This window comes from Ctenocephalides felis, unplaced genomic scaffold, assembly GCF_003426905.1.
Source record: "Ctenocephalides felis isolate EL2017-DRISC unplaced genomic scaffold, ASM342690v1 CF-g0.4_SCAFFOLD_01886, whole genome shotgun sequence".
Taxonomy (NCBI): domain Eukaryota; kingdom Metazoa; phylum Arthropoda; class Insecta; order Siphonaptera; family Pulicidae; genus Ctenocephalides; species Ctenocephalides felis.
The window spans coordinates 47,813,021-47,836,306 of NW_020538040.1; the positions used below are offsets into that span (position 1 = coordinate 47,813,021).

General features: G+C 28.2%; 1 protein-coding gene across 1 annotated transcript in view; it reads right to left on the minus strand.

Moving 5' to 3' along the window:
• The window catches only part of LOC113375025 (laminin subunit alpha-1), a 304,542-nt gene that overhangs the window by 12,664 nt on the left and 268,592 nt on the right, over nt 1-23,286 (minus strand). Inside the window, 18 exon segments of the mRNA XM_026614979.1 lie at nt 356-646; nt 718-1,031; nt 1,334-1,488; nt 1,788-2,057; nt 2,181-2,422; nt 4,086-4,936; nt 4,939-5,045; nt 5,167-5,388; nt 6,659-6,833; nt 7,984-8,242; nt 8,446-8,615; nt 8,710-9,021; nt 9,109-9,189; nt 9,782-9,922; nt 10,117-10,353; nt 16,231-16,414; nt 18,274-18,413; nt 18,612-18,718. Of these exon segments, the coding sequence (XP_026470764.1) occupies nt 356-646; nt 718-1,031; nt 1,334-1,488; nt 1,788-2,057; nt 2,181-2,422; nt 4,086-4,936; nt 4,939-5,045; nt 5,167-5,388; nt 6,659-6,833; nt 7,984-8,242; nt 8,446-8,615; nt 8,710-9,021; nt 9,109-9,189; nt 9,782-9,922; nt 10,117-10,353; nt 16,231-16,414; nt 18,274-18,413; nt 18,612-18,718 (4,258 nt within the window).

Here is a 23,286-nt window from a genome sequence, read left to right on the forward strand (position 1 = left end):
AATCGGTTCAGGCGTTATTGAGCAAACGTCGATGAAAGGTCTAATTTAGACAAACGGCAAAAAACCGATACTAATTTTTGCAAACTTTTGCGTGATTCTAAAATTAAACGACTTATCGTAGGGCTGTAATATTATAGTATGATCTACAGGACATTGGTATCTACCGTCAAAAAAAATTCATAAAAATCGCCGAAAATTTTCTTTTTCTACACTTTATTACAAGAAAACGGGCCGGCCGATCTTTACCAAAAACTAATTAGTATCTTTCCCAACCTATATCCTTCAAACGGTTTTTGAATAATCAAAATCGATTCAGAAGCTAAAGTTTAAAACATAAATTTAAATATTTTATTACCCAACTCTCGCTGCAGCGCATTTAGAATTATTTATGTTAATAAAACTCCACAAGCCAATTGGTACAGAATCCAATTTAAGTTGATCTATTCGAGCCCGAAGCCCAATCTCGGTTGGTGTCTTTGGAGATAAGTCATGTTCGTCTAATTGGTCTATAGGAAAACCACCAAGCCACAACCTAGCTCCATTTTTTGGCAAATCGAGTATAGAATACACTTCATTGCCTACTACACGATCTTCATGCAAACGATTGCTAGAACCTAGCACTGCCAGTATCATATTTTGTGAGGTTCTGTATAAAAACATAGATTTTAAAATAAACATTTAAAACTTTATTATTAATATCCAAAATAATATAATCACCTAGTAACGCTAACTTTATACCATCCACTTTCTTCATTATCATCTGTTTGATCTAAGACAAGTGACAAATTGGTTTGACTAGTGACTCCACCTAAGTTCCATTTTACATTAACGGAACCTTCAATTAGCTCGACAGCAATGTATTCTTTTTTAACTCCAAGAATATATATAAGCCCAGACTCTGAAATACCAAATGGCACAGACATTTTGAATTCTATAAGGTTTGAACTGGATGAAGTGAGGAATTGTGGAGCATACTCCCGCTGGCATGGCTCATCAAACTGGGCTAATTCTTGTGTCAACGACAATGATATCTATAAATAATATTTAACTTATCAATTCAATGCGCACATACTATTTTCAAACAAAGTCATACAATAATAATAGCTTTTCAAATATTCAATAGCAAGTGATGTTTAATTTATACATACTTATATATTAATTTAAAACTTAATTCAAAACTATTAATGAATACTATCTTTTTTGTATATGTATATACACAATACTGATACCTAAGGATCAGTAATAAAATTTATAACTTCAAACGTTATGATAAAAATTCAGATTTAAAAATAATCAAACAGACATTATAAAATCATATAAAAAGCGTATGTACCCCATCAGCAATCTGTCTGGCAAAAGCAATTTGATTTCGAAGTTTTTGGAACATATTTGAGAGATTAACTATTTCATCTTCAGTAGTTCTTAGATTAGGTTCCAAAGTCTTCAGCTTTATGTTTATCTCTTGATAGTTATCATGGGATGTTTTCACTAAAAACAGAAGACAGAGCAATGACACATGACCTTAATTAGATTAGAAGATATATAACAATAGGTAATAATGATATACTAATTCAATTTACGTTAATTTTAAAATTAACTTTACTGCAATAATTTTGAAGTTTTGACACGTGTAGTAAAACATATATTTGACTGAGCTTTAACTTACAATCAAATCTAGGGATACATTCTCGAATTTGTATATACTTAATCAATAATTAATTATTATATCGTTTTGGATTTTTGAGGTAAAAGGCATATACAAATAATATTTTCAAAAATACACTTACAAACATCATTTAATTCGAATTTTTTGTCCGTACTATTTTTAAATTGACCAAAACTATCAGTCAAGTTTGGAATCGGACTCGTAAGTATTTCACTGGCCACATTAGCTGCGTGACTTGTTTCTCTCTCCATTATTATAATAATTTCTCTATCTTTCCCTTCAATAGTATCCAAATCTTGATTCATTTTTTCAACATCAATTCTCATTGATCGTAAAGGTTGTCTCAAATTATCCGTTTCTGTTATTTGTTTTCGTACGCGATCTCTGAGATCTGTTGATTAATAGTTGGATTAATATTAAGAATGGAATTTTATTTTTGTCATCAATTACATTTTATTTATAAAGTTTTTAATTAAAAATATAGAAAACAACGTGCTCAATATGCTTAACTTACTTTCGACCCTATTTGAAATATCCTTAGCTTGTTTATCGAGCTCTTCTGATTGTGTTTTAATTTCAAATGATTGATCAGTTAATTTAGGTCCATCTGATGGGTTGAGAGTTGTATCCGCTTCAGTTACAAATGATTTAGCTGATTGTACATTATTTTTAGTCTCACTAATGCCGTCTATAATTCTTTGATAGGCTGTGCTTGCCTCAACTGCTCTAGTTGTGTTCTCAGATATACTGAATTGCCTGAATTAAAAATAAATTTATTAAGAAAAACTAATTCTGACATAAATAATATAATCTAAAATAAGACTAGGTGTAAATTGTAAGGTGGTAATATATTGTATATATGTATATTAAAATTTTAACTATACATTAATGGTAATTGTACGGTTGAGTTCTTATTTACAAAATATTATTTACTTTTATACCCATGAGTCTAAAGAAAAGGTATATCTCTTAAATTAAAGCGTAAAATTATTGAAAAATATAAGAATGTACGAGGATGAAATAGCGTAACATAGACATGTGCTCCGATTAAACAAATAAGTTGATAAATTATATATCTCCAATAAGGGTCTTACAACAATTAAAAATCAGTTTTCTGAGCTCGAAACTTGTGGGTAAAATCACTCCGAAAAAGTTGCAACAGTTTGAGCATGGGAGTTGTCCAACGAGAAAAAAATAATAATTAAATTGATGAATAATATTACGATATTATATTGATAAATAATTTACGTTTGATATTAATGTTTTTTTACAAAAATTACAAAGCGGAAACAAATTATTGGTATTTAAATGTATTTATATGAGAAAAGTTGCTATGAGATACGACCAGTTCGAGCGTTGTTACATAGCAAATTAAATTCTAATGTCGAGGTGTATATATATATATATATATATATATATATATACCTATCCCCCGTTTTACACGATAGATACGTTACAGAAAAAACCGTGTAACTCGAAAAAATCACTCTTATATGAAAAACCGTGCTAAACGAAAGTTACCATGAAAAAGCCCTTCTTTAATATGATGAATAACGAATACATGAAACAAAAAATAAACATTATTATTTTTCATATCAAATATATTTAATAAATTATAAAAAAATAGTTTAATTTAATAATAAAACAAATAAAAAAACTAAAAAAAAATTTTTTACATATAAAAATTAAAATTGGTTTTTACAGATATAACCTTTTTTTACCCTATAGTTTTTACTTTCATCTGTTGCCACTGCCGAATTGTATTTTTTTTTTATAAATTAAAGATTGAAAAATGGTTCCGCTATTTGCTCACTTTGAATAAATGTACGCAATCTACTATATTTAAACACTAATTAAAAGCAAAGCTTAAAAACGAATATGCTCTTTGTTTTGATATTTCGATCAAACTAGCTTATACACATACAAAATTTGGATTTTGGATCATAAAACATTGAGTTGCCATCTCATCTACATATTTTCATCATAAACCTAGACTAATAAACATTCGTAACTGTAACATTTTGTAGTGCTGTATTTTGACAGTAAAACAATTAAAATGTTACTGTAGATTTAATAAAATATAATTCAGTGTTTATAATTTCGTGTAAATACAAAATTAATAAATTTCGTTAAAGATTATTTTCAAAAACCGTGTAAGATCGGAAACGTGTTAAACGAGTACCGTGTAAAACGGGTGATAGGTGTATATGTATATATATATATATATATATATATATATATATATATATATATCAAAAATTTATAAAATAATTAGCAAAAAATATGATACTGTATGAAAAAGTTCTAATTGAAAAATTATAGTGCATTTAAACAATTACATATTAAAAAAATGTACAAAAATTGTATACAGCACATTTTTTCCTAATAATTGTCTGTGTAAAACGCGTGTTAAACTTACGCTTTAAATCGTTCAGCATCTTCTTTCAATTTTAAAGCGTGTTCCATACTAGGCTTTACATAAATCTCGTCGTACTCTGGTCCCAATCTACGAAGAAGTTCTTCTTTCTGTTTTAAGTCGTCTTTGTAATTAGACCAGTCATTATCCCAATTCTCTAATCTAGTCTCGTATTCATCAAATGTTATGTTCAGGTAAAATGGAAGTACAGAGAGATCACCAGCCTTTTCCATGATATCTTCTACTTTCTCATTAAATGAAGATAGTGCATTTGTTAGAAAATCTATTTTATCTCTAACGTGTTTTTCAGTATTTGTGATGTTGAACATCTGCCTACGGCTGTCGTCAATTTTTCGATCAACAGCGTCCAAACTATTGTTCAAATTAACCCAATCCAATTTTTCTGCAGACCATGAAGGCAGCATCATATTAATGTAATCTAATAAAATCTCGCAATTTTCTAATTTTTTCTTTGCTTCTTCTTCAATATCACTTAATGAAATAGCTTTAATTTGGTTCAAGGTCTCGGTCGCATTCATCAAAGCAGCATCTGTATCAATAGTGGAAGCAGTCATTACGAAATTTTTCAACTGTTGAATAATATCATTCATGTCTTTAATAGCAGGTTCTAAATCATGTTCCCAGAATAATAAAGCATCATCTTTCAAATTTTCAGAGTCTGTAGATAGTTTTTCAATGTTGGTTAAATTCTGCCGTGCAAGATCAAGTGAATCCTTTATTTGCTTTTCCAGGTTTCTGTATTCATCGTCATTAATATTTAGGGATTCTGATGCACGATTCAATTGATCAAGTTGTTCTCTGAGCGATTGTGTTCTATTGACAAACTCAAATAACATAGGCCAAGGTGGGGAATACGTTGTGATGTGTGATTTGTTCCTCGTTCTAATTCTTCAATCAAATCATCTAGATCGTTCAGCAAAATTTGGGTGCAGTTATCACAAGCTGTAAAAGTAATTGCAATTGTTAAACCAAAAATATTTATAGATAACATTTATAGTGATAATCAACATATGGTCATTATATTCGAATGTCATAAATATTTGAACGCATTAGGAAAACCTACGTTGGCAATTGTCATTTACAAACTCGTGCCTATCTGCAATACATGTATCACATCTAGAACCCGTTACTCCACTTCTGCAAACACATTCTCCAGTTGTCGAATTACAATCCGATCCTGTACTACCGCCTTGTTCACAGTCGCATTTTTTACATTCTCCTCCAAATTCCATAGGATTTCCGAAATAACCGGATTGGCACATGTCGCATTTTGGACCAGTGTATCCTAAATAATTGAGCATTAAAAGAAGAATTAATTAAAATTAAAAACTCGCAAAAATATTAACAATAAATGAGATATATTTGAAGACATGTATAAGAAATTTTGTTGTATTTTATTTTTAAATATTATTTAAAATCATGCAAAAACGCTATTTTTTAATTTATTTCGATATTCATATTTATGTCGATAGTTTTAAGATTTTTTTCTAATTAAAAAAAAGAGTAAGTACGTTCGAACATTTTAAAACATATGGTATATACTAGACTCATTCGCAAATTTTAATGTTTAATGAATTAAAAAAAAATCGTAAAACTCAAAAAGGGTTTAAAAAAACCATTTTAATGTATATTATTTTGATTGACAATAAATCTATGTAAATAAAAAAAACATTTTGTCAAACTTTTTTTTTTATTTTGTCCGTAGTGTATACCATAGCGACAACATTCTAGTAAAGCTGCAATCGTGGGCATCTTTCAATCATCTTTCACGTCAATTTTTTGGAGCCCTCACTTCAACAACTGCTAATTTTTAAAATTATTAACCTTTTTTCGGTACTCTTGTAATATTAATAAAAAAAGTATAGAAAAAATAATAGTAAAAAACCAATTGATACCTTTTTTACAATTATTTTGAAGTGAAATAAAATTCATGCCTAGAATAGGCCCTTAATGTGCATCTAATGTCTTTAACGTGATCTTAACGTAGGTTTATTTTAAAATTGATCAAATGATCATTTGCTTCCAAAAACCGTTTTTGTACCATTTTTTTCTAAATACGATTAACATGCCTTAAGCAAAATTCAATAGGTTTCGTTCAAAAATACGAATTGGAATGGATTTGAAGAAGTTTTTGAAACTCACATAACGAGATGCCATTGTCAGTCAAAGGTATATTAATTGCTTCAATATGTTCAGGTAATATATGAATACGTTTTTACATTTCATAATATTATTTATGCAAGTCGCAATAGTATAATATTGCAATATTGAAAAAAAATAACTGTGATGAATGAATGTTTTTTATACTATTTTACGATTGAAATTTCATAATAGAATTAATAGAAAATTATTTCGTAATAATTTGATTGCAAAATGTGACCTAATCTTAAATTTGGACTTTCAATATAAAAATTGAATAATTGATTGATAGTTAGTTTGATCAAATGGACTTTAAAAATATTTTTACTGTAAAAATAAATTAATATCTTTAATACCTGTTTTTTTTTGCAGCCATATCTACTATTCATAGTTAGTATTCACTAAAATGAACTCACCTTCTTTGCATATACATTGCGGCTCAACTGAATTATGTGTAACGTTGCAATACTTGGCATTGTTTCTATCTTCATCAGGGCAAAGACAGGCTTTGCATCCTTCATTATCAGGATTTCCATAAAAGCCTTCAGCGCAATGTTGGCAGTGCTGACCTGCTGTGTTAAAACCGCAATCCTGGAGACAAATTTAAAAACATAATAATAAAAAATATTATTATTATGCAATTAGTTTAATAATGTAGAGGTATGAAAATTTTTGTAATGTAAGTCCTAGAATTCAATAGACAGGATATATAGGTCCAAATAATTAAACGAAGTGACTTCGAAGTTATGTTATATGATAATTTCGACGTGATATCAATGAAAGATTGTGGCTGGAGATCCATAAGAATTACTAATATAGTAGCATAATGTTTAACGATTAGTTCTTTGAATGGTAAAATTATGTATTATTTTATTCTTCTAAATAGTTGAACCAATCTTTATTGGATACTAGATGACCCGACAGACGTTGTAATTATTAACTTCCCGAAGGAGAAGTTTATGTTTATGTTTTTATTACACTATAGTCTATACCGAAATGTATATACTTTGCTTCAAATAAAATGATGAATATTTGCTTTTTTGAAAAACATTATAAAACATTTTTTTCTTAAAATTAGTTCTTTTATCGATATCCGATGTTATTTTGAAAAAAAAAAAAAATGAAATTACACCACTGAGACGGATGTCATCCCACCGGGAAATGGCAAAGGAGTCAAAATTATTCTCACTTTTGAACTTGAGAGTAAGATAAACCTAATTTCAAAATTTCATACAAATTGGAGCACAGTAAAAAAAATTCTGACACAAAACACTCCATTGACTTGAGTAAATATTCCGTATCCGATGGCAAAAATATGAAAATACTAACGTTTGTATGTGAAAAGAAAAAGGGCTGTTTTTAGAGTTTTCCCGGCAATTATTCGATTGCCGGGCCAAATTGGTTCAGGCTTTGTTGAGTTATGCGCTTACCAACACATTTTGCGATTCATTTTTATATTATAGATTATTCAAAAGCCTACAGATTTTGATTTCTCGAATTAAAATATTTCTAGAACCTATGTAATAGAATATACGGCGCAAAATAATCGATTTTTTTGGTAAATAGTTATTTCTAAATGTATTAGTTTTATTGATATCATAAATATTCAAATTTATTATTTTATTCCACCACTAGTATGGTGAAACCTTATAATAAAAAACACTATTAGTAATTATTATTTAATACATAAAATGAAAAATATGATTAAAAATTATCGCTTCAAAATTTTTCTACCACCTACCGTGCAATGGCCAGTTTCTCTATCGCAATTGGCGCTGCGACCATTACAATGGCATTTCTTAGCTTCTCCAATATATTTAGGAATCAGTTTGGCTGCTGGTTCAGTGTGTTTATGTCTGTGATAACCAAGAGCTGGATTTTGGCAAGATGTCCCTTCATATTCAGAAGGACATTCGCATAACTCGATACCTAATGCGGGATTACCAAGTATCGGAGTATCGTGTACCAGTATTGCAGTATCCAGTGATACATCTTTCAATCTGAAGAATAAATTGCATATAAATTCGGTAAAAAATTAAATCTAATGAAAGTAATGTGGTATAAGCAAAAAATTCTATATGTGTTCTAATGAAATTTTTACTAAATTTGGTTGCAAAATTTTTGATCAGCAATTACTGTGGTCCAATTTGAATTAATATTATTCATGGTTAAATGATAATTGTTGTTTTAGTTAAATACGTACATGATTTCATCAAAATCCTTGTAAGTAGTAGCTCGTATTATGAAAGCTGTAACCTTCTGCAATGCAACCATCATAAGCTCTCGAGTAACTTCTTTTTCACGATGATCGCGAACACGCCAATAAGACTCATGCAACATTATCGTGAAATTTTCTTTATTATCAATATTATTCTGAAATTATAGTTAATCCAATACATAGGTTGATATCACTAGTAATAATAATAATTATCATATATATACAAATCAATTAAACATAATTACTTACATCAAAATATTCAATCGTCAGTTCGTCATGTGCCACTAGCAATGCCAAAGGGTGTTTTGCTAGCACATGTCCATCAAACTCTCTCACATCGCTATTGTTTCTAATAGCGAATTCGAATCTTAGAGCTCCTCCATATGATAAAATTTTATCGCCTAGAAATCTTTCAGGTAGCTGGAAGTATATCGGATGATGAAACTCAAAATTAATACCGAGCGATATTGTTCTATTTGGTACAAAAGTTAGACCCTTCACAGCAGGCAATCTAAGATTTCGTTGTTGAATTTTTTGTATATTGTTTTTCTCATCCAATAGCTAGAAATATATGATGTAATATATAATACTTAATTCATCAATAAAATTATACAAAATATAAATGTATAAAGTATTAGGTGAAATTACCTCGTAATATACCAATTGATTTGCTCCGCCACCAGCTCGTAGGTGAATTATTTGCAATTTTATTTCGGAAACCAATCGAATCTGAAAGTAAAAAAACATATGCATATCATACAATACTCGAAAAATTAAAACATTTTAATAAGATGAGCTGCAAAGTTTTACCCCAACATATTAAAATTAAATATATAATAAGTCTATATATCCTTGTCATAATAATTGTATTCTAGCAAGTACAAAAATATTATAATGCTATTTATATTAAAATGAACAAAAATTAAGTATCGATATTGACATATATGAATAAATTAAGAATACAGTGTGATGTTAAGCGTCCACTAATCAGGTGAGTTTTTTGGGGGAAGGGGGGTTTGACAAAAAATCACAAAATATCACGTGGGGGAGGGAGGGGTATAGTAAGATATCACGTGTATTTATTTTTTAACTGATTTTTTAATTGAAAATCCAAACATTCAAAAAAAAAAATAAAAAAAATTTACAGTTTTTTCACGTAACTAAAAATACACGTGATGTTTGGTTGGGGAGGGGGGGGTAATTTTGAATATCACCATGTATCACCAATAGGGAGGGGGGGGCCAAAAATCTTAGAAACTCGCTCACGTGAATAATAGACACCCCCTAAAGTTATAATTCTACAATAATTTTTATACTTTACCTGTCCCCATGTCAATTTGGCCTGTGAACATTTCTGGCTGCGGCCAAAGCAGAAGCAAGTAGTACAACCATTAGGATTTAAAGGATTCAAACCAAAAGAGCCAGGCTTACAACTATCGCATTTTTGTCCTTCAGTTGACACCTAAATATTTTTTGCAAATATTAAAATTTCTAAATTATACAGAATGAATAATATTTTATTACCAGATATAGTATTTTGCTTTCAATTATAAATATTCGATCAAGTCTAAACACTTACTTAAATAAGTTATTATTAGAAGTAAGAAATAGTCAATTTGTTTTAATTGGTTAGTATATCCAAGAAGTTAAAATTACCTTGCAAGGGCACTGTCCACTTGTTAATTTGCATTCGCATTGGCCGCTGGTGGAATTGCAATATCTGGATTCGGTTCCGTCCAAATCACATTGGCATCTCTTGCAGTATGGAAGGCCATAGTAATACTTATCACATTCTTCGCAACGTTTTCCTCTGAAACCAGGTTTGCACTCACATTGGCCCGTTTTTTGATCACATTTGGAACTTAAGGATCCCGCCACGTGACATTTGCAATCCTAAAATAAATTCATGTTATTATGTTATAGAATCATGCATAGTGTTATTTCTGTATAAACTGAATGATTTTTCGTCTACCCGTGTGTAGTCACCCCACCGATAACGCGGTGAGTTCGTATCGTGTAATATGAAAACCTTACTATAGGAAACTCGGATTTAACGTACAAACGTACAATCCAGGCTAACCTTTAGTGCATTCTACAAAAACTGGCTATCGCGTTATATGAGAATCGTGTGATAAAAACCTTAAATTCCGTACCGCGTTATATAGAGACCAATAAATACAAAAAACATGATGAATTATAAATTAAGTTTCTTGAGTAATAATAAGAGTTCATATAAAGAGATGATAAAAATATAAAGTATTTTTCATTTAATTGAAGAGTTCATGCAAAGATGATAAAAAATAAAACAAAGATTAAACTAAAAAAATTTTTTGGCAAAACGATTTAACACTACTTAAACCATGTTTATATAAACATATTGTAAAGTATGAAAAAATCTAAAACTGAAATTAAAACCTTTTACTATATCTAGTTACTAAAGTCATTACAAGTTTGGAAGGAACTTATAGGCCGTTGAACAAAAACCGTCTTATCAGAGGGCTGCTGCAATTTCAGCCCGGGTGGTATGGAAACCGCGATCCCAGAGTACCGCGTTATCGAAAGGTTGAGTGTGATCGCTATAGTATGAATATATAAATCGAGTATTTTTAATTATGATTTTTAGGAGTTTTGAAAAATCTGTTTCAAATTTCCTGAAAAAAGCGACATTCCAAAATTGAAAAATGAAGTTCGGAAAAATGAAGAGTTTCTGTTCAAAATAATAAAAACATACATATAATTATATAATTTATAATAGTTCAAATACAAATATATTATATATATATATATATATATATATATATATATATTTACAGGGCCGCTCCTGGGGTACTCAGCGCCAGCATGCCAATTTTTTTTCTAGCGCCCCCCTCTATTATTTTATTTTTTTGAACAGTTTATCATTAAAATTATGTAAACATTTACGGTAATTTTTGTAAAAAAATAATAATAAATCTGGATTTAGTACACAAAAAATTAGATATAATCTAAACGCGCATAAAATACATTGATTTTAAATTATTTAGAAGATCAAGGCGATTTGCGGGTACTCATAGTTATCAAATACTAGTGCCTTTTATAGTTCTCGCACTAAGAAACTATTTTGAAATTTTTAGTTTCAATCCAAACTTTTTCCAAAATTTCAGTATGTTCATAATTGCTTGCAAAAATATTTTAAATTTTCATTTAATTCTAACGAACGTGCAATATTAATTGAAAGTGAAACAGTTTACTTATTTATTTTGAGGATTTTAAGTGATTTATTCTATTGAACAAATCAAAGAAAGCAAATAAACTTAGCCTCTCATTATCAAACATGACACTGGTACTTTGTGTTAAATTATTTTAATTTAATTTTTCATTATTTAAAATATCTAAAATTGCATCGTAAACTTCTCCTAATTGACATTGCAAGAGCCGAATTGTATGTATTCATCTTTATTTTTCTATCGTGTATCAGATTGTTGTTTTAAGTTTAAAAAATATTGTCCAAGATTAGTAAAAGATGCAAAGAAATTATATTTTTTAATGATATTGAAAAAACTATTATAAATTTTATATCCGAACCTCGTTTTGGCGCCCCCTAAGGCGTGCGCCCGCAGTTTTTGCATGCATTGCATTCAAGGCAGGACCGGCGATTTATATATATAGCAACTTTAATTAGTTTTTCTCATACGTTATGAATAATGATTTATTACCAAAACAATTTCTCAATATCATCGTATTACTAAGAAATAGCATGCCTCAGTAAATAATTAGATTGAGTTCTATATATTTACTGTTAGGCGATTAATCAATTTAAAAGTTACGACATAGACCTAAGACTAGATACACTTCGCCATTTGACCCTTTAAGACAGGTTTCTTGAATATAAATGTTTTTTTTTTGAATTCATTCAAAGATCCATCTCGTATACATATTTGAGTTGTGATCTTATCTAAATCTTCTGTAAAAACAATTGTCATTCATACCGGTATATCGCGGCGGGAATGAATAATTTCTAATAACAGATATATCTTCGATAGTACAGTTTACATGGAAAATAAAATGCTGGCTTTATGATTCGAAATAAATGATAAAAGGTTTAGCAGAATTAAACAATGTAACGTAAATAGTTTTATAGATATATAATGTCGCTTTATCATTTTATCCACGATTTACATGTAATTTTTCGATTAATTTTCGAAATCTCCAAGTTAATTAATATTATCATTGCTATTAAAAGCTCTAATCATTGGTTAAAAAAAATCGTGTTATAGTTATTGAACTGTAAACAAATTTCATATAGGTATCTGATACGAATAAATGATTAAGCTACATATTGATATTATGGAAAATGTTGTAGTCTACTGTAGGTCGTAAACTGTAAACTGTAACTGCATATTGATATAAAGTTCACAAATATTCAATACAATATTTAAATAATTTGCAAATTCAATATTGTTCATTCGAATAGCATTCTCCAAACTTAAAAAAAAATATCTTTCTGGTTATGTTTGATACATAAGAATGTTATAGTTATCAGAGTGTATACAGAGGTGTCCAATTTTCAATCAAATATGTTTCAAATATTTTAAAAATAAACATTAATTTATGCATTTAATTGTAATTGTTCACTATTATTTAATAAGATTATTTTATAAAAAAACATTTATTACTGATTATAAAATATTATTATTACACAAAAATGTAAGATTTTCAAATACATACTGAAATACTATTTAAACATATGAAGCTATTTTAAAATAATGTATATTTCATGAAGAGAACTTATTGTTGATTTTTATGTTTATCTCAAAATATATAAATAAAGATCCACAAAAAAGTTGTTGGTCAAAAATCTAATTTGGGGATCAATCTATAAAAAATGAAGAAAAATAAAAAAGCGACAAAATTTTCAATGAAGTAATTCTTCTTCATGATGATTAAAATTTTATAATTTCTGTTCTTCTCCGGCCTTTTTATCTTAAATGACTAATAGGTTTCACTTGAATGATATATTAAGTTGATTTTTGTAGAAAATAGCAGTAATTTCAGAAACATATTTTCAGATATTCAATTGCAAAAATATTTGCAGATTACCAGGGGCAATGGGGAGTAAATATGCTCGCAAATTACTGCTGAATTATACGAATAAATTTAATGAATCGTTTAACTCAATAGTTATTCAAGGTAAAAAGACTCAGGAGACGACAGAAATTATAAGATTTTAATTATCATGCAGTAAAATTACTAGATCGATTTTTTTATATTTTTATTTTACTCAATTTCTTGTAGTTTGACTACCAATTCTTTGGGAGAACCTGTGTGAATTAAAGTAGAAAAAGTAAAGAAAAAAACTAACACTGAAATTTTTAGAAACGCCAAGTATATTTTTGGTCCCAGGTTCATATATGGTTATAAATTAATTATAAAAATAAATAAAATCATCTTTACATTTTTACAATTTTTCCTATTCAAATTTAATTAATATATTTTTCAATAAAGTAGTTGCCAAGATTTCAGGATATATCTGAGTAAAGACGGCAAATGTTTTTGTTAGTCAATTCGTAGTGAATCTAAAGCATTTGTTCATATCAATTAAACGTTTGAGAAGATGCATCTTGCAAAACATACTTTACCATAATTCCATATTCTCATTTCAGATAAAGCATCCGACTAGTTAGTTTTTCTTCGCCTATCAAGAAACGTCGAAAGACGAGAGCGTATAAGTATGTAAATATTTGAACAGAGTTCAAAAAGTTCATATCTCATTCAGAAACCGGAAAAAGAGAAATTCATATCCGTTTGCTTAAAGACAAGTGCCCGCGCACCGTTAATAAACTTAACGATATATCAATTTTGGAGCCAAAACGGTTTACGTTTTCAATAGATCTTAATGATACTAATGACATGTAATCAATTTTTGACATAATGGAACAGGCGGGGAACTAGCAAGAACGATCACTTAAAGTTCTGGAGAAAGAAGCTTGATGGAAAAATTAATGCGGTTTGTCAGTAAATATTATTAATTAACGGAATGCATTTATGATTTATGACACTCGGGCATAAAATGATTCAAGCGCTATCCTAATGCTTCGTGGCCACTACGTGTTCATCAATTTATTGACAATTTGAGAAATTAGTCAACTCTTAATTTGAATTTTAGTTACCGCTGCAATTTTAATTAATTAATATAAACTTTTGTGTAGAATAATTGTTTGGTGACCAAAATTGTAATTGAAACATTTTTTGTAACTGTTGAAATTACAATATATCATAATTATACACCGTCTTTAATATAACAAATTAAATTTAAATCTAATATTTAGAATTTTTTAATAACAATAAACCATTTACACTCATAATTCGAGCCCGTCTATAATATAAGAAATTAAAAGAGAATTTAGTATTTAGTCTTTATTTAAAATTCTCTATTTTATTGTGAAGTTGTTTTCAATTATTTTGAATTAAACTACAATTAAATTCTTATATTAAGCAACAATTTAGTTAGTAAAATAATGATTAAATCTAATCCAAGTTGTTTGGACTTTGTTTTCCTCTTCACAATTAAAATCAAAAAGTACTGTAAATTAAACATTCTGGGAAGTTAATATATGGGCCGAATTTTTATTTTGCGTCGAAAAAAATATGGGAAGAAAAAATCAGTAATTATAAGCCTATATGTGTAAATGAAAAACAAAAAATCAGTTTAAACCATTTTTTTTGGTATCAATAAATAATGTGACTATCAAGTCACTGCGAACCATAATGTTCGCACTTGTGTGTATAAAAAGGTTACTTTAGATTGAAAAGCCTAACAGAAGTCATATATATTGATATTAGTTATGTTAACAACCATATAAAATAAAGTTTTATGTGCAATCATACAAAAAGCAGTAATTATTTGCTGAATTATCGAAAAATTTAAAATGTAACCTGAAAGTTAAGCGTGCCCATAGATGGATAATTTTATAATACACGAATTAGAAGTAGCATTAGACCTCGTTAAAAAAATTAATAACTTGAAACAATAAAATGAAGAAAAATAAAGCGAAACTATAAAACTTCCCAAAAAATAAAGCAAGTGCTATTTATGCAGAAAATGATTATGTAAAATATCGAAAAATTTGGAACGTGACCAAAAAGTTTCGCGGGCCCATAGAGGGTTAATTTTATAATATCTGAATTAAAAATGGCATTTTACCTCATTGAAAAATCAGTAAAACAACAAAGACTTAAAACAACAAAATAGAGCAAAATAAGTCAAAACTAAAGAATTTCCCAAAGAATAAAGCGGAAACAATAAAGTAAGTGCTACTTATGCGGAGAATTCATAAAGTTAGTGAGTTCCATATGGGCTCTTCAAAAAACTTAGTAGACCTGTATGTTTGTAGCTCTAATAGTTTAAACTCTTAATATTAACTTTTAGATAATCCCCACTCCAACCAACAAGTTTCTTGGTTTTTCTTCCTAAGTAAATACTTATTTTATAAAATATATCAAATTTTTGGTCGAAATAAGTAAATACAATGCTATTCTCAAAATTTTGATTTACTTGTCAAAAAACAAATGGAATTTTACCCATGTTATTTCCATAAGAAACTTTGATTAGAGTCTTGAAGTTGATATTGAGAGCTAAAACTTACAAAAAAAAATTTTAACCAATTTGGATGCATTTGAGCCCCTATGAACTTCAAAAATTTCTTCAATATTAAGTACCACCCTAATATATATATATATATATATATATATATATATATATATATTATATTACATGAATACATCACTCACCGTACAACCTCGACCAGGTTGTTGATTCCAGGCGTTCTCGAAGCACTGCTCACACCTAGGACCCGTACTGAGTCTGGGGCAAACACATCGGCCGGTGTCAGGATCGCAAATATGTCCGGGCTTATCGCAGTTTTCACACATTGAACATCCTCTGGCGGTAAGTCCATAATATCCAGGTGCACAACTGCAAAAGTCAATAAAGATAGATGTCAAAATAAAACAAATTAACCAGAGGGGCGCATGGCATCGTGTCTTAAGGCAAATTGCTAGAACTTCCCGTACCATTTTTTTTTTTAAAGATTAACATTTTTGAAAAAAAATACTCTGAAAATATTAGATTTTTGAGAAACTATATATTTTTGATAAAAATTTACTTTTTTGACAAAAAAGACTTTTTAAAGAAAAATTTATTTTGAAATATTTTGGAAATTCTGAATTTATTTCCAAAGCAATCGCACTGCTTTACCTGCATAGAGACGAAATATCGAAGCGCGTAACAAATTAACGTTAAAATTCAAATTAATTGGTAAAATTTACGCTCATTAAGATTGCAATAATTTGGTAAAGTATATCATTATGATGTTCTTTACTATTTGTGTGCAAGAGTTAACCCTTTGCAAGTTCTTTTTTTACGAGTAAAACAGTTTATGTATTTATCGTGAATCTTGTCAATTCTAACATAATTTTATTAGACTCTGTGCCATTTTAACAGAAAATAACAAGAAAACGCGTACTTCTTAAAAACTTGGAATAGGTGGAATAGTTTCATTTCATCCTCTAACAAGCTATCATGTTCCGATATGCTAGAACTTACTTTGTCCCTCAAACTCGGATTGCCTAATGCAAAGACTTAATATATGAAATTTCTAAATTAGGCTTAAATATGGTGATATTTAAATAATCTAACTCTAAATATATTAGCAAACTAAATCCATTATTAGAATGTTTACAATATTTGTTTTGGTATGGTATTTCAAAACTCTTATTGTCGGTAAAACTGAAACAGGTAACTGAGCAAATTGGGAAAAATCAATTTTTTACGATTATGTATACAAAAATGCTATTATTTTCGAAATATTTTTTAAAGTAGACAATAGACTTATTTTAACGCATACAAATTATCCTTTCTATAAGTTACTATACTCAAATAAAACTTGTGGTGCAAGGCATGATGCCTCAAGGCAAATTTTTGGAATTTTCCGTACCAGAAATAGATATTCGAGGATAAAAAATCTGCAATCAATAAATATTGATCAATGATTAATATCAATTGTTAACATTTTCGAATAGATAATTATAATCACTATATATTTTGTCGTTCATAAAATATACAGTATCTTTTATGTATCTCCGAAACCGCTAGGACCTACCTTACCAAAAATTCGTCGAACATGTTTTTTAAATCATTCTTATATTACTTGTAACATGTTTTTTAAATCATTCAAATCGGGTACTCCAATCTCTAAAAAAATAATTACCGCTTTTGGCACTTTTTCCCCGTTTCCCGATTCGTGCGCCCGTAATCGTGGACAAAAAATTGTATCCAAACCTACACACACACATACATCCATTTTTTCTAAAGTATGCCAAAATGTTCAGAAATCATCTTCAAAACGTAAAGATATGCAAGAATTTTCATTTTTATTTTTTTGCGATTACTATTACTTACCATACGAGAAGTTAAAAATTAAGAATCTCATCCACAAAATCTAAGCGCCAACGTTCAAGCAACGTGTATGTTTTTCATTATTTTAGTTTATGCAAGTCTTAAATATTTATGCCGATTGGATGAATTTAATATTGAGCATTTAAAAAACACATCTTGGACTTATCTTTACTTAATTAAATTTCTCATATATAATTCTTATTATTATTAGTTAAAATTAGCACAGAGAACAGTCTATATAAAAAAAACTTTAATCCTACAGCTTTTTATTCTTGAAGTCAATCTTATAACTTGAATTCAATAAAAGAAGCATACATTGAAATTAACAAGTTTACTAACTATATTGATTTATATTTATATTATCAAATTTGGCCTACCTGTCACAACGTAGACCAGTCACACTGGGCTTGCACAAACATTGTCCAGTATGTTGATCACAAGATCCATCAAGTGAGCCCAAAGGATCGCAGTTACAAGATATGCATCCTTCTCCAGACATTATGCCCCAATAACCCAACTGAAAAGAAAACGTATTTATGTTATATTTCCATCTTTAGTGTTAAAATCGTTATTATGCTCATAATAATGATGTCCAAATAAAATAATAATTATGAAATAAATTTGGAGTAAGCATGCAAGATGAAAAAGTAGTATGATTTTTACTAGTATTAATTTAACTCCCCAAATAAGACCAAAAATATTTTTATATACCAACCTTGCATATATTGCACTTAGGTTGTTCCACATTTTCTTTACACGTACACACTCCTGACACGATATCACACTTTTCAGTTCTGGATCCAAGTTTATCACAAAAACAACCTAGAAATAGAAGAAATCGTGTAATTTTTAAAACAAAGTTGACAAAATATAATAATAATAATAATAATAATAATAATAATAATAATAATGGGTAGTACTGCCCTAGGGCAGGTCTATGAGCTGAGTTAAACCTCAACTCGATTCAGTGAAGAATATTGTGAGAGTTTTTCCCATTTCAATTTCACACCGCAGTGCCCGAGATCAAAAACAAATTTTTGATCTATATTTTCAAGTAAATATGAAGATTGAGACAAAATATATATTAAATAAAAATAAATAGATCTTGTAGAACAAATTGATATCACATTTTCGAAAAAAATAGCTCGTTGATCAACTATTGTTCCGAAATGTATTTTTCAATGGTTGATTAAGCAAGCCATTCTAGTAACCTAATTTATTACATCAATTGTATTCGTGATTAAGTAATATTATCAGGCCCAAATTCTACTAACTCTTATTCATTTTAAATTAATTCAATTGCTAAACTTAATAAAGAACCCATTGTATTAGTGGTTCATTCGGAAAAGATATTTATTATACAGCATAATTGTAGTGTGAGTATGAGTATAGAAGGCTTGTGTTCCATAATTATTATAAAATAATACACAATGAAAAACATACCCACACATATTTTGAATATATCGAAAATGAATTGACTAATAATTGAAGTGCTGTATGACATTAGAAATAAAATAATTTTTGTTAGTATTAAGAGAGAAAAATATTTAAGTCATTAAGTCAAACATTCAGATCAGTCATAAAATTATATTTTAACATTAAATATCGATGTAGAAGTAAATTTATTTGATTTTAGAGTAAGTCAAGTTGTTGTAAAGTTTCATTGTGTTAAGAAGTTTTAGAATTATTTAAGTTTGTATAATTTTTACAATAGTGAATGAAATTGTGAATAAAGACAATGGTTTAAATTGGATGTAAATTAGGATTAAAGTTATCATAAGCTTGCTTATGAATAAATACGCTGAATAAAACAGCCAGATAATATGAATTAAAAAAAATGTATACCGATAAAATGATATAAACATAGTTGGAGAGTATTACTCTCGGGTAACAAACTCACATATTATAAAAAATATATATAAAATAATATAAAAATGAGGTTGATAAAATCTTCAAGATTTTAACTAAAGATTTTCTACCCTCCCGAAAGAGACGATATTTAAATATAAATAGATAAAACTATATGTATGTGCCAATTCACCATAAACAAATTGCAATTTTATGAGCTTTCCGATATGTGTCATTAGTCGAATTAATCACTAACTTAGGAATTTTTCAAATTTTAATTCTTCCAAACATAAATGTTGGCCAAATAGTCGGCCAGACTTAACAATTAATCAGCAAATCTTTCTCGAGTTTCAACAAAATCCATTTTAATTAAAATTTTGGAATCAGGGCAGGTGTTTTTAAAAAAAGTTGGACACAAAATTAAATTTTAGCTTACATTCGCACAATTCCAATTTTGATGTGAAATTATTCACAGCGACTTGAAACATTGAGAAAACATAAAATTATTGAATCGTATTATCCTCCGGAAGGTTTATTATAAAATCTGAAATGTTAAAATGATTCATGTCTTAATCTTGCAACCCAGACAGACTATCGATGCAGTATTAATCATTTTTATCTGCAATTGTTACATCAACATCAGAACATATTGTACGTACCACACAATGGAATCTGCATTATATATATATATATATATATATATATATATATATATATATATACATATATTTATATATAATGTATATATAATTGCAAAATGTGCGTTATTATCAAAGAACACCTCAAAATGAATCATTGTAATATATGTATGCAGAATTCAATGTAAATTTCTTCCAATGACAAGCCACTCCGCAAAGTTCTTGAAGTTCCTTACATTGCGTACAAATTGAAAGTATTAAAATTATATGAGCCATTCAATAAGTTCACGAAAGGAAAAGTATACTAGAAATTAACTTTAATTACTTTGTATGATTATTTATTAATTAGGATAGCAGACTAAATAATTATATTAATAATAAAAAACCAATCATATTAAATAAATTTGCCATTTGTTATAACAAAACCCAATATGGTAATTTTTTTGTAAATATTTAATAATTAAAAAATATATATAATAATTGTTTTAATTGCGATTGCAATAAAAATGCCGTTGTCCAACTAATACATCATTTATATGTATTATTTAATATTATATATAAAGTTTTCATAATTATCTACTCTGTTATTTTTTTAATTAATGAGGAGCATTGTGAATTAAACGAATTAATAATTTCAATTAATATTATTTTTATCAAGGAAAGTACAAACAAAATCACACAGTGTTTTGTTTTTCAATGATATTTATTTATTAAATGATATTATAACCAGTCTCAAGCGTTTTTACTATTCATAATTCGTAACCAATCTTTTAATTGCAATAATTACAAATATAAATACTAATAAACAGAATAGATACCCAAAAAACATGAGAAAAACACCCTCAAAATAAACTTTCCAAGGGTGACAATGACGCTAAATATCTGACAGCCAATTTTAAAATAAGACCACTGTGTCATTTTGTTTATATATACCATTATGTCCGTATTCTATCTATACCAAATAATAGAAGTAATATTATTATTATCGTATACCAATTTTGATAAAAAATCCTACGATTGTACTTATTGTTGTACAATATAAAACAACAGTTTAAAGACCATTTTTATATATTTCTAAAAAAAGTCTTTTTTTCTAAAAAAACGATTTATTCATGAGACGGAACTGATATATAGAAGAATAGTATAATTATTGAAATATTTCGAAAAATAAATAGTACTGATTTTATCTAGAAAATGATAGCGGCAGCGTATATGCAAAAAATGGGTAAACAATCTTAAAAAATGTGATATTAGTGGAATTTTGATTGTAAAAAACATTCTAAATAGTAAAGCTTGTATGTACACTATAAACTAATTTATTTTATTTCAACAAATTTTCATAAGCTTTCCAATACAAATTTCTATATTCGAATAATTGCATAGTTGTAGTTAATGAAAAAGTTCCTAGAGTTAATTAAAGTTAAAGTGAATTGAACAAAATCAATTAGAATAAAAATAATTTATATATATATATATATATATATATATATATACGAGGTCTGTTCAAAAAGTTTTCGTAATTTTCGTTTTTTTCAAAAAAATATTTATTCGTCTACATTAATGTGGTCCCCTTCAAAGTAGTCCCCCCCAGATATAATACACTTATGCCAGCGTTTTTTCCAATATTCGAAGCACCCTTGATATTCACTTTTTGATATGTCCTTGAGCACTCTCGGCGATTTTCTTCAATCGAGGAAAACCGCCGTCCTTTCATGGGTCTCTTCAACTTTGGGAATAGGAAAAAGTCACACGGAGCCATATCTGGTGAATTTTTGCACTTTGCAACACTTTATTTCATTTTTTACGCAAAATTTAATACAAATTCTTTGACTTTTCAATTCTTCCATTGTAAAAATCGCCGAGCTCAGAAAAACACGTCGAACCTTAGCGACTACCACAGACAAAGTAAACAGTGAATATAGCTGAAAATTTCATCATACTTTAGGGGCATGTATACCAACACAATAAAAAAAAAAATTTGACAATCAGACACTCCAGACCCGCGAAATTTAATTATTAGTAATTCGGGGTACTTTTTGAACAGACCATGTATATATATATATATATATATATATATATATATATATATACATATGAATTATCGTACTCTCTTGTACAACATACCAGGCACATTAAAAATGCAAATCGAGTTCAGGCGTTAATTAAAGTAAGTTTACTCATAAGCAATTATGTAACAGCTAATCTAATACGGATAATGCCAAAATATATTTGCAAGGTACTAAGTGGTAAAATAATTTATTATTAAGCTTATGTAATTTGCATGCCGCTAATTTGTAAATGCAACAAGCTGTTTATTGAAAATGCAAATTCAAGCTTTCAACTACGTTAAATTGTTAAAATATATTGGCACACTTTGATTACTACAAAAGACTAATATCAATTAAAGACTATAAAGTATGGAGAAAAATTTGATCACTGCAGTCGGTTAAATTTAAAAAAAAAACTATGAAACATTGATTTTATTTTTTATTACAAGTATAATAAGAAATATCAATAAAATGTTATTCAAGTAAAATTAATACGAAAAACCGATGTTTGATAGTAAACCATCATAGAGTTTTCTTACTATGATATTTGGTATGATTTCCGGGATTACCAAAAACCCACTTTCAGGAAACAAAATAATTATGTAAATTTATATATACATATATATATATATATATATATATATATATATCAATAGCTGGATTTTAACAATATAATTTTTACTACATGCAAGATTTCTCTGTTGTTGGAGACAAACGACAATTGATTCAAAAACGGTAAATTAAACATTCGCATAGCAAATTGCAAATTATCCATATAAAATCAAATTTATAGCAAGAACAAACAACTTAGATCTTAAAGTACATAAATTTCATTTTCATTCAGGATAGCTATCGA